Source organism: Chaetura pelagica, unplaced genomic scaffold, assembly GCF_000747805.2.
Source record: "Chaetura pelagica isolate M959 unplaced genomic scaffold, ChaPel_1.0 scaffold120, whole genome shotgun sequence".
Classification (NCBI taxonomy): Eukaryota; Metazoa; Chordata; class Aves; order Apodiformes; family Apodidae; genus Chaetura; species Chaetura pelagica.
In genome coordinates this window covers 1,032,304-1,044,770 of record NW_009951952.1, presented here as the reverse complement: position 1 = coordinate 1,044,770, position 12,467 = coordinate 1,032,304, and the positions used below count along the sequence as shown (strand labels likewise).

The window sequence follows — 12,467 nt, the reverse complement described above, 5'->3', positions numbered from 1 at the left end:
CAGAGAATATTTGTGTTAGACAGAAACACCCTCGAAAATCATGAAATGTCAGTAAAAGGTGGATGTGAAATTCTAATTCTGCTCCCATATGAAAGTCATCATGATGAGTCATAAACAGAATTAAGCTTATATCAACCAGACTACAACTCTGTGGCACAGTGCTCTATTTCTTTCCACTTTTCATGAAATGTTCTGCCTCATTCATCAGATGCTGTTGTGAGATACAATACCATCCGAACTACCAGTTCATAGTAAAATTTGCCTAATGTGGATTAACAGCATTTTTCAATCAAGTGCTTAATTAGTCAGTATCATAGTAGTGAAAAATACGTAAACTTTTACATGGCTTTGAGAATTCAAATTTCTATTATCTACTGTGATTAGTCTTAGAAATTAATTGAGCCCTTGCTCCTTCTCTTATAGGCTATAAATACAAGTGAAGCCATAAGTTTAAAAAAACAATAATCAAATCAGGAATGTCTGAAGTTAAGCTAGATTGTAAGAGTAAGTTTAGGCTGTCTGAGTCAGCAGGTCATTTAGTAAGGAAAGAAATGTACTGCCTTTGCAATGCAGAGTTAATGAAGTAACTAATGCAAGCATAGCATAATAACGGATGCACAGTTCATTATAAATGCTAATTGAGCCTGTGCATCTCCCTGTTTTTTTTTTAAAGCTGAAGTTAATATTTTAAAAGGGACAAGGGAAAGGAAACTAACAGCCAAGACACACAGCCAGAAAACTTGAACAAGTCCTAAATAAAGCCAGTGAGCACGAAGATGCCAAATGAAAGCGGATGAATTGAACCACTTGTATACCCAGCATCAACTCCTATTCAAAAATTAACATTATACTTCAACTTACCAAGTCACACTACTGCCATGTACACCATCCTATCAGCTACTCCCAGATATCTCAGTCAACTTATTTCCATATTCCTCCAGACACTCAGTGGCTTGAGAAGGCTACAGAAAATCAGACTCTCCTGGCAAGGCAGCAAGTGTTTTTAAATGCTCTCAGCCACCATGTAACACTTTCCCAGGTCTCATATTTGAGAGCATTCCTGTGTTTTGTCGACTTTTCCAAATCATCTTTTAAAAACACCAGACCCAGAATGTTACGATATTTCAGCATGCTTCCCAAGTTGCCTGTCTTCTTTTAATGCTTCCTGTGTTTGTGCTTTCAACAATTGCATTCACTCTCTTCTGTCACAACCTCGCACTGGGAGCTCATCCGGTGTCACTTAATTCCTAGAGGTCTTTTTCACATTCATTGCTTCCCAGGATACTGTCTCCCCACTTTCCTTATCTTTAGATCAAAGACATTAAATAGTATCCAACAGGACACTTTGCTGTTTTCTACTGTGTCCATACACCTAAGCCTCAATCCCTGACTGCTGGAGAAGTCACACAGGCACCCAAAAGGCTGCCTTCCATTGGACCATATCAAAATACAATTTTCTTTAATAGATCCAGTTTAACAACCACATAAGGCTTCCATACATTTCTTGTTTAGCTATCCACCAGCACTGCTTCCATCTAGAAATTATCAGCCATGACTTTCTGTTGACCTCCAAATCACCAAACAACATCAGGCCTAAGACCTTTTTCCACTGATTTTTGACTCACCATGAGCAAAAAGACCAGGAAAACAATAAAACATAACGAGGGGTTTCCTAATCTAGTGGTAACATACAAAAGTTGAAATGCAAAGAACACAAGAGGCCCAAAAGAAAGCACTAGCAAACCTGCAAACGCCAGAATTAAGGTCATCTATGTCACCGTAATCGGGCTCCGCAATGCAGGTGCGTTGAGACAGAGCCTTATTGACTGTTTCCACACAACTGCAATCCTTATTATGTTGCACAGACAGAAACTTTGCTGGCAAGTACTCAGTTTTTTTCATCACCACTCTCTGTGGAACCTCGGAACCTCTCTGGCCACATGCAATTCCAACCTCATGAAGCAGAATCACTCATCTCCTGTACCCACCACAGAAATACCTATGCCCACAATGCCTCCGTTTTATTTTTCTAAGGCAAGGGTGTGAAACACAGCAAGACAGACATACCCACTAATTCCAAGAGGCCAAACTGAGTTCTGAGCACTTTTTCCCTTTAAAGGAAAATTCAGATAATATACATTCAAACCACAGCTCCTACAGATTTTGATGCTACACTTAGGAGATGTAATGCTTCCGTAAAGCAAAACAAGGTCTGACACGTAGCAGAAATGATACTTGAGAAGAGATTACGGTTTTGGGAACACTAAAAGTTAATTATTCCAGGTTAACTGGCTGTGGTCATTTTTACCCTATGGCAAATGCAAATCCACTGAATACTAGACCTAACTTGTATTTGCACAGGTTTCCAGGCAAGATTTTCTGCAGGTCAGAACCACGTGGCTGTAGGATACCACAGCAGATCTGTGGAACAGACAAGCATAATGTACAATTCTTCAGACTAGCAGTCAAATGCCTTCCTGAGCTCCTCCTTCTCAACATTGCAACCCCATGTCAGCATTTTTTTTTTTTTTTTAAATTTTACTTAAACAGTCAGGTTGTCTAAGTAAACATGCAAGACTCTGACAGGCCATCACGTACACAATGAGTGCAGTAACACAATCACGGATGGGACCAAAGTGTATTGACTCAACAGGGCCAAATTAAGGTGTGATCAGATAGTGTGACAGATTAGAAGTTCTCTCTCCCCCGCTGAAACTGTAACTGCCCCCCTCATCCCCCTGCACACATTCATTCCACTGACAATCTAGTAACATGTGCTAATCTTCAAGTTGTGACAGAAGAACCTTTCCTGTTAATTCTTTCTGCTTGGCACTGTGATGAGCTGGTAAGTGTTCATGCATTCACACACACACACAGAGTCACAACATCTCAGCAGAAGGGACAGAACTTATAACCCAAAGTTTTTACCTTATTATATCCTAGGGCATGTGGTCAGTCTTAATTCAGACATTTTCTAACCTCCAGGCAGAGCATTCATATACAAAGCAAAGCTTTTGTGTACAAACTGAGCATATATATATGGATGTGCTTGTGCACCTGTCCTCCTTAGAGATTTGAGATCATAAGCCAAGTTCAACAAAATCTGGAAAAGGGGTAAGGATCTTAAAGTCATCACAAGTCTTATAAAAATATGCAGCTGGGGAAAGAAGAGAGACCCTCTTGGGTCCCTGCTGAGGGAAAGGCTAATAAGCTCACCCTTGATTAGACATCAGAGAATCCACACAGGAGAGAGCCGCTGGAAACCAGGCTTCATTAGTTCCGCTGCTCACGGAACTACTTGTTAAAAAAAGCAAACAGAAATTCCAACATGTGGCATCATCCTGACACCCACGTTGGGTCATCAGCAATCTTAAGATTCACTGCACAGGCCCCTGCCACTACAGCTAGGACGATACATGACAACAGTGGTGGTTTGTCACCTTTTTCTTTGCCTTAAGAGGGGGCATGAGGTTCTTTGCCAGAGGAGGTCACATTCATCTGCTGACACCAGAGACATGGCAAAATTTAGGAATATTGGGTTGAAGGTTTCTAGGCTATGGAGGGAATGTGGTCATACTTCCTGCCTGACACTTTGAATTTAACTCCCCCTTTGCCTTACAGCCTGTTGCAATCCCCTCTCTCTTGCACCAAGACCCAGGCCCAGCCTCTTTACCCACATTCCCCAGCCTCCTTACCCTCTCCTGCAGCCCATTCTCCCAGTTACCTGACATCTGTCCCCTCTCCTCCATGCTTCTGTTTGTCTGTCAACATCCCATGCTTGTGTCCCCATCTGCTCTACTAATTCTAGGTATCTCCTCATTTTTCAGCCCCTAGGAAATCTGCCTCTTTTCTCCTCCCCTCGCTCCTCATCCTTCATAAGTTACCTCTGTACCACCTCTCCTTTGCAAACAGACTGTCGTGCTATACTCTCCAGTTTGTAGGCTTTAGTCTTTTCTCTCTTCATTTTCAGTTCCCATCTTTGCTCTACCAAGTCTCCAAACTTCCTGGACAAAATCAGCTTCGGGCCTTGCCCATAACTCACTCCTATCCCTACTACATTTGAACCAAGCAGTATCTTCTTGCACCTTGCCTTTGTGCCCATCAGAGGGAGGAGGTTACTGCCAACACTGGGCACGTAAGACTCCGTTCTGAAGCTGAAGGAGCAGCTGTGACTGAAGGAAAAGCACGCTTGGCCTTTCAATGCTAGTCTAGAAGATGCTTATTTACTGCATAGAGAACACACACGTAGCCCAGCCTCATACAGAAACAGAGAGGTTAAGAGTGTATTTATCTGTTCTGTGGAGATAGGCAGTCTGGTTGTGCCTGGAGTCATGCAAGCCTCCAGAAATGTAAAAGAGGATATAATCTTTACATATTTCAACTACCAAACCACAACAGCACTTCACAGCATGCTTGACAGATTTTTTCCAAGCTTACAACTTGGCCAAATTTGACCATATTTTCACAGATACGTGTGAAGCCACAGCCACCAGAATTCAAATCTATTAAAAAAAAAATAAAAAATCACATTTCAAATCTATTAAAAACCACGAGAAGTTCACCAAACAGCTACACTGATTCCAGTATGGGGCAGAAGAAAAGGCTTCCAATGAGACATGTCTGAAAACATACCCACCCAGTGGTATTCACCACCACCACCCAGTGGTATCCAAACCACTGGATCCCCTTGTGTCCCTTATTTCCTCGCTAACGAGGGCCCTCACCCAGCTTCTTCACTCTTCAAGCTCACAACTTTTTCACTGGTGTTCCAGGCTTCAAAGCACAAATTGCAAAACCATACTGCCAACTGGTATTTGTCCTTGCCTTTACAAACTGAGCACTGGAACCAAGCAATGCCTATAAAGAGCTCTCTTCCTCTTGCAAAGAAGAGACTATTTAGATAATTTTTAGTCAGAGAAAGAGAGAACTGATGACTTGGCCCAGATAGGCTGAAGCACCTCTTCAGTCTTGTCCACTGATCACATCACACCACTAACTTCTAAAAGCACACAGGTACAGACACCAAAACAGCACTAAGAAAAAATATTGCTGACTCCAGAACCTACACTCACTCTCTTTTCCTCAGCACCTTTTAAAGTATAAAAAAGCAACCACATGCTTCACGCTGCCAGTATCTTACTAAAAAGACTCTTGATGCCAATTCCATTTTCCACAGAAAAAATGTATACTGTACAAAGGTGTCAGGGAAGAACAACAAAGTCCTGAGAATGCATCCAGACAAGACTGAAGTGACATTATTCATGAAGGAAAATGCTTCACAGGACTGGATTAGATGCTGTCCCCTGCAGGTGCAACCATCCTTCTAATAGCACAAAGCAAAGCACCAAGGACTCTGCCAGACTCACCCTAAAGGGAGATGTCCAAGATCTGCAAGGAACACCAACATTAGCAAAAGCCTCACACCTCTTCTTACAAAGAAAAACCTAGTCACAAGGCTTCCTGCACCACTTTCACAGCAGACTACCCATTCTTTTCTAGAGATGATACAGCAGCAAAACAGCTGCCACTTGCTGGAACAGGAATCTCTACATTCAGAAGAGAACAGGATGAGCTGCAGTACAAATCTCACTTATGAGCTGCAATTCCTTCCAAGTCTGCCTTCCTGTGCTGCCCATTCAAGTCTAATTTACTACATCTATACCAACACACTAGGAGTCACAAATTAGGGAAACAAGCCACCTGCCCAGGCACTCAAGACAAGACAGCTCACAGAGCTCAAAAAGAAACTTAAAACAAAAAAATAACTCAATCTGACAAAATAATCCCAGGCTTTAGGAATCAGGTGTTAAAGAAAAAAGGCACACTGGTCAATAGAGTACAAATCCTTTCAGACATCTGACTAGATTGTCCTCAGTGGATCATCATAAGCATCAGTGAAATCACACAAGCGTAGACATGGGAATACCACAAGTTGCTCCTCCTCCAACCTCGTAAGGGAGCAAGCACAGATGAATCTCTGACAGTCTTAATTTAGCTAGGATTTGTCTGCTAACTGTAGTAATGGGAACCACCCAAATCATCCTTTAGAATGCAGAAGAAACCCAGGAGTCCTCAAAGTTTTAACTTGCATGTCTATTCTTATGTAGATTATGGAGAAGCAACTTTACATTATTTAATAAAGGCTTTATCTCCCACAGCTCCAAGAGAAGACAGTATTGTCCTTTATTTTTTCAACAATTATTTTTAGCTCCAAATTTGCACATGGAAAGCATCAACCAAGGAGAAAATTCCAAGGAGGGCAGAAGTGCTCCTTGGTGATCTTCAATAAACCTCTTGCACCTTAGCTCTGGCTCAGAGGAAGGCCTGGCTTGGGATGGAGCATGGAGGAAGTACCAGAGATGTCAAGCTCAGATTAAACAGAAAGCCAGGAAATCTTCCTGTTTACATGTTCCTACATCTAAACTCATTTGTGTCTCTCCTGTAAAGTCTTTTTCACGAGCTGCTCCACAGACTACGCGTGTTCATAAAGTTTCTGCTGAGTCACTCCATCTGGTCTTGGGCATTTTTTTTCCAAACTTACAAGTAAACAAGGAGCTATAATTAAAGCCTTGGTTCAGCTTTAATTCTAGTGCTCACTGCCAATTGTGTCCCCTGTAAATACATATTTAACAACCTAATTAGCAACCCAGACTGGAAGCAGCTTGAGTAGCATGGAGTTGTGGCTAAGGCCCAAAATAAATGGTGGTATTACAAATAGCAAGCTACCTAACACTCCCACCCCTCTTCACCATCCACTGATTATATTTTAAAAGTGGGAGAACTGGGACATGGAGTAAGAGAACAAAAAAGCTGATCCAAGCTCTGGTTTTCTACCCATTTAACTATATTGATTTAAAAACGAAAACTTTTTTTACATGCTATCATAAAAATAGAAACAGGGCCCGGGGAGATGCACTGACTGTTATGCCTTAATTACAGAAACATAACTAAATCTGGAAAAAAAATTTAAAAAGGGTCTAGGGTGATTCAAGGAAAACTGAGACAGAATCACAAGCACATAGTAGGAAAGTGAGAAGAGCTAGGGACCATTTCCTATTTCTGTTTCCATCTGGGTACTACTTTGCCTCTTACTGATCTTAATCACTCCTCAGAAACACCTATCATTACATCACCCATAGGCTCTCCTGCTTCCCAACTAAGACAGACCACTGCGTTTCCTCCCAAGCACTTGTCTGCTCTGTCCAGTTCCCACCTTTTCTAAAACACCCACCTCCTTATCCTCTGTTAATCCTTAAGTCCTAGTTAATATCGCCCTTTCCCACCACTCACTTGTAAACAAACTCAAGCCACATCCCTCCAAGCTCAGAAACTCAACCTCAGGGCTCAGAACTCTCCCACCTCTTATCTGATACCCTTAGGGCTCAGAAACACCCTTATACCTAATCCAGAAATACCTTTTTTTTTTTTTAAATTCCTGTTTTGTTGGGAATGCTGAAATGGGAGATCACATGGGGCAACCCATACAGGAGCAGACACTACCACCACAGATCGCTTCCTGCTCTGTGTGCCTCCAGTTTATACTCTTTACACTGGGCAGACTGGAGTCCTGTTGGGGAGCTCCCAGGTACACTAGGGCTCTCAACTACACCAGAAGTGCTCCGGTCGCACCAGACAGGACTGCATTCTGCAGTACACCTGCCATACCACTTGGCTGTGGCATCAAGGATATGGTTCAGGCTCTATAACATCCTGGTTATTAGCTAACCTGGCAACAATAACATCTATATATTTAAGAGATCAAGGTAGCCCACTAAGAAGGAGATCCTTAGCTTTGGGTAGACCCACCAGCTTGCAAACATTCCTGATTCTAGAGAAAACTCAGCTCTTTCTGCAGCTGAAAGATTGTCTACTCAGGGCCTCTACAGGGAAATGGCAAGAGATCTCTTCCTCCCCAGGTAACCCTCTGAAGGGTTAAACATGCCCCCATCCTTCTGCAATGTTACAGCCAAGGTTTAACCCCACGGCCCACCTGTATGTCTTGCCATCCTTGTGCTGCTCCTCATCATCCTCATTTGACAGCACAAAGGGATCGCTCATCCCTGGCAGCCCCGACTCCTGCAATCGCTTCTTCTTCCGGCCCCGGGGTGGTTTGGGGGCAACTCCCCCACCCCCTCCACCCCCACCACCTTCGGAGAGGGTGGTTGTTGTCCCTTTCTTGGACAGGTCAGGAACCACCTGGAGGGCTGCCTGGGAGCCAGGGGGTAATGCAGAGACAATCATGGGAGCTGAGATGGGAAAGGTTTGGGCAGAGGAGGCTGTGGTCACCAAGGAACCTGATGGGGAAGTTATGACCAGACCGGGACCTGCAAAAAGAGAGAGAGACAGATAAATTCAGTTATTGCATCTCTAAGTACATCCAACCTCCTTATTCCACAGAATATACACCTACTTTTGACTACCACCCAAACAGAAGAGTAGCCTACACAGTCTCCACAGCTGGAAGTCAAACTTCCATATAGAGAGCAAATGTGTGGAGTACCCAGAGGTTCCCAGTGAAGCCATGCAAAGGCAGTCCACACCATCATTTACAGCTCTAACTGGATTATCCAGGACCCCCCGCCCCGCATTCTCCCAGCCTGGAGTCTCCTTCCTATGTTGCCAAAGTCTTTGGAGTCCCCCTACCTGCTGTCATGAGCCCAGCAGACTGCACTGGTACCACGGTGATGTTCTGAGTCACGGGGGCTTGGCTGTGTGGTGTCAGCTGCTCTGGCTTGGTGTCCGAGTCCATGGAAATACCAGTGGGGAGGGCCACAGAGGTGGGGACTGTCAGCAAGGCAGGGTAGTGGGGAGGAGCCAGGCTGCAGCCCTTCTCTGTGGGCAATAGCTGCTCCTTCATCTTGTTAATAAACATGGTGTTCTCAATCTAAACAGGTGGGAAAAACAGCTTTTACAATACTCTGGCACAGCTTCTCCCAGCAGCTGGCTCAGCAACAAGTGCAACAGGAACATTTATGCATCAATTTCTAAAAGGAAGCAAGACCAGCATAATAGGTGAGAAGACAAAGATCTTACCTGTCCCGAGACGGTGGGCACGGCCGGCCAGAAGTACGGGGAGGAGTTGAAATGAGATTCTTCCATCCTAGCTGGGCACAGGGGGAAAGAGGAAAAGGGAAGGGAAGAGAAAGAGAGGAGAAGGAAGACAGACAGACAGACACACACACAAAAAAAAAGAACATTAAACCCAAAGGGACTCCAACATGGAACTGTCTCAGTCTGATGCTATGACAGTTCCTTAATCTTCCCTGTTTTACTTGAGCAATTTCTCCCCAGTTTTGAGCTACCTGCCCAAATAAAAAAAATATTGTCAGGGGAAAAAGGTGCCTGGTGTTCCCACAGGCTTGGGTCCATCTCAAATGCCTCTGGCCCAGTAGTCCTCCATGCAAAAAAAAGGACTGCCTACAAACCCAGAACATCTCCAAAATTCCCCAGTTACCATCCACCCACATACATGGCATAAAGGATTAAGTCTGTGCATGTGCAACCAAGCAAATACAGCTGAAAACCATTTCTTGCTGCCACAGACAGGCTGACCCCATAAGCAGGGAAAATTTCAGACTTTACCTGTCCCTCCACCCCAGCTCCACACTAAGGACCCAGATGCAGCAAGGGGACATTAGCATTATGTTATACAGGAAGAAAGACAGGCAGAGAGAAGGAAACAGACTTGCCCAAGGTAACAGCCAGCCACAGCAGACCAAAACGTCCAAGTCAGAGCTCCTAACTTCCTGCTGCCCCCTGCTCTGACATCCCAGTCCTGGTCTCAAAAGAAACTCAGAAATATCACTCATTATTCCTGACAGAGAAGATTCCCCACTCTCAGCAAAGGAGACCAGGCAGGGGGAAAATAATCTGAGTACCCTGCTCCTGAGATACCCTATTTCCAAATGAGATGATGGTGTGGCTCTCTCTTGCCCATTTCATTCCCACCTTTGGGACAAGATTCTGTGGGACTGTTTCCAGCCAAGTTCCCAGTGCTCCAACTCAAAGTTCCATGAAGTCAGAGGACCAGACACCACAAGATAGCCCTCTGCAGACTGAGGTATCATCTCTTTAGGAAATCCTGGCTCACAAAGCCCTTTCCTCTAATGCTTTCATTCCTCTGTGTGATAGCACTGGTGGACAAAGTTTGTTACAGCTATTAAAACAATATTCAAAAACTAAAGAAATTCACAAAAGAGTATTTCTTGAAGCAGAAGATGCACCTATTCCTGAAAAAATATGGTAAAGCTAGGAGGTAAAGTATATATATGATAAAATCCATGCTCAGAGAACAACTAGCAGAGCAAGCTGCTTGGAGAAAGCAGTAGGTTTCTCATGCAGCAACCTGCAAATTGTCCCACTCCTAATTCTGTTATGATGTGGCAGTAGTCTAATTAACAAGTAAATATTGCTTCTGAAGGGCCTATCTCAATCATCAGATAAGCTGAGGAGCATGCCCCAAGTAGTATGAAACACTTACTTCCCAGACACATATTAAGGCAGAATAAATACATGTGGAATTGCTGTGTGTGAGCCAAAACGCAAAGATAATTTCCCTCTATGTAGAGCAGCAGTATTCAAATGAACCAAATTACCTGATAATTTTGTTTTTATGAATTGCTCACGCACCAGCAAAGGCAAGTATTCCTGCCTCACTCACTCACTGCAAATCAACCAATAAACACACTTAAGGATGAATTATTTACCTTGCCTCAGTGGCATGTAGTCAGACTGCTAGCTGCCTGACTGAATTACTCTGGATTTACACTGCTGTGATTCAATCAGAATCTGATGGGGCAAGACTCTTACCTTCTTCCTCTGCTTTCTTTTTCTGAGCCAAATTAATTATTAAGTACACTGCCCACAGCTAGGCCCTGTGGATGTGACACTTTAATTACATTACTTCTTTCTTCCACAGGATGGGCACACATGAAGAGATAACACACTCTTGGCAGTTGAGCACCACCTGAATCTAGAGGGGTGTTTGGACTCGAATGTAAAGTTTGGGTTTGGGATTGTTTGTGTTTTTAGAATAGGTAAGCCTTTATTTGCCCAGCTTCCCCATCAAAAACACAAAGTAAACCTGATTTTGTAAAAACTTTGACATCTCCTATAATAATCAGATGCGTTTTCCAAATAAGTTTGTCATTGCCCAAGACTCCCTTGGATTCAACTGCAAACTTCAGGAGTTAAAAGATGCCAATTGAAACAGAAATCTCACAACAGGTTTCTTACTTAAAGAGTACAAGGTATGAAAAGGCAACTCCCAATTCCAGGTTCTAAAATCCAGATCAGTGCAGGTGGGGGCAACTCAGTGGCTGCCTGCCTGCATCCAGCCCCCTGCCAGAACTTCAGAGAGCAGCCAACTTTTGTCTGCTTAGTATGCAAGTCAAAATAAAGCTCTCACTGATTCTTAGAAGATGCCTACACTGGTTTTGTTAAATTCTCTTAGAATCCACCTCCCCAACCGAAAAAAAAAAGCTTCATGCTCGTGTGGAGATCAGGCCTCAAAAACTTTTGGCTTGAAAGGCTGAAGTGTGCTGAAGATATAAGAATGTGGAGAAGGAGAAATGGTGTAAGAGTTGAAGCTTTCATGCAATATGACTAGCAAGCCAGTCTTCCAAAGGGAGAAAACAAAGATAAGGCTCCTCCACCAACCTCCTGCCCTGAGAGCCCCAGCTGTCCCTCCCCTACCCCGCTCTCAGGCTGAAGGGCATTCTGAAGACATGCACCCCCGTTTGCAGCCCCCACTGGAATGCTGCTCACACTTACTTTACCAGAACTCTGCACGTAACCCTTCCAATTGCTCTATAACTACCAGACATGGGCTGGAGCTTCAACCCTGTACGACCGCACGGTCCCACTGCAGTGCCTTCATCATCCCAGCTTCCACAAACAGGCCAGAGATGGGACCTTCTTCCTATCCACCAGTCTAGTACCAGACAGATGTCAACGTACCCTCCTGATACAAACCAAAAACACCTTCTATGTACAGACCACAAATGTACAGACACCAAATAAACAACCAAGTGAACCAGAGAACTCACAAGGGGCAAGGAATCTGGAGTATATACCTCAGAGTGACTTCACAGAATCACATACTTATTGTGCTGGGCTTACACTTCTTTGCAGGTCATCACTTTAATCATAAACAGAGATAAAAGCACGTGCAAGTACACGGTGAGGTAGAGGCTGTGTTTCTGGAAGGCACAATCAAGGTTGGATATGTAGGTATTTAGAGGTTGACTTTTCACAGGGCTTTCTTTACCCTTCAGACACCTAGCTTTTACTGTCTGTTTGTTGTAGGGTTTGCAGTTGATGTGAATCCCTGAATACCAGACTCGGGAATGCTGCTTTATGTCTTCCCAAGACCTTTGTTCAATAAGAAGATGCTTTGAAGCTTAATTGCTGCAAAACACTGAGGATGCTGAAGGCCACGCAGAGGGTGAGGTGAAATGCCAAAACGC

General features: G+C 43.8%; 1 protein-coding gene across 1 annotated transcript in view; it reads right to left on the bottom strand.

Moving 5' to 3' along the window:
• ZNF384 (zinc finger protein 384) overlaps positions 1-11,956 on the bottom strand; it is a 20,927-nt gene extending 8,971 nt beyond the window's left edge. Inside the window, exons 1-4 of the mRNA XM_009998588.1 lie at positions 11,773-11,956; positions 9,034-9,100; positions 8,644-8,884; positions 7,991-8,324 (exon numbers count right to left, since the gene is read on the bottom strand). Coding sequence (XP_009996890.1) covers positions 7,991-8,324; positions 8,644-8,884; positions 9,034-9,100; positions 11,773-11,825 — 695 coding nt within the window. The 5' untranslated portion in view covers positions 11,826-11,956. The remainder of the gene's footprint in view (positions 1-7,990; positions 8,325-8,643; positions 8,885-9,033; positions 9,101-11,772) is intronic.
• Between the last annotated feature and the right edge of the window lie 511 nt (positions 11,957-12,467).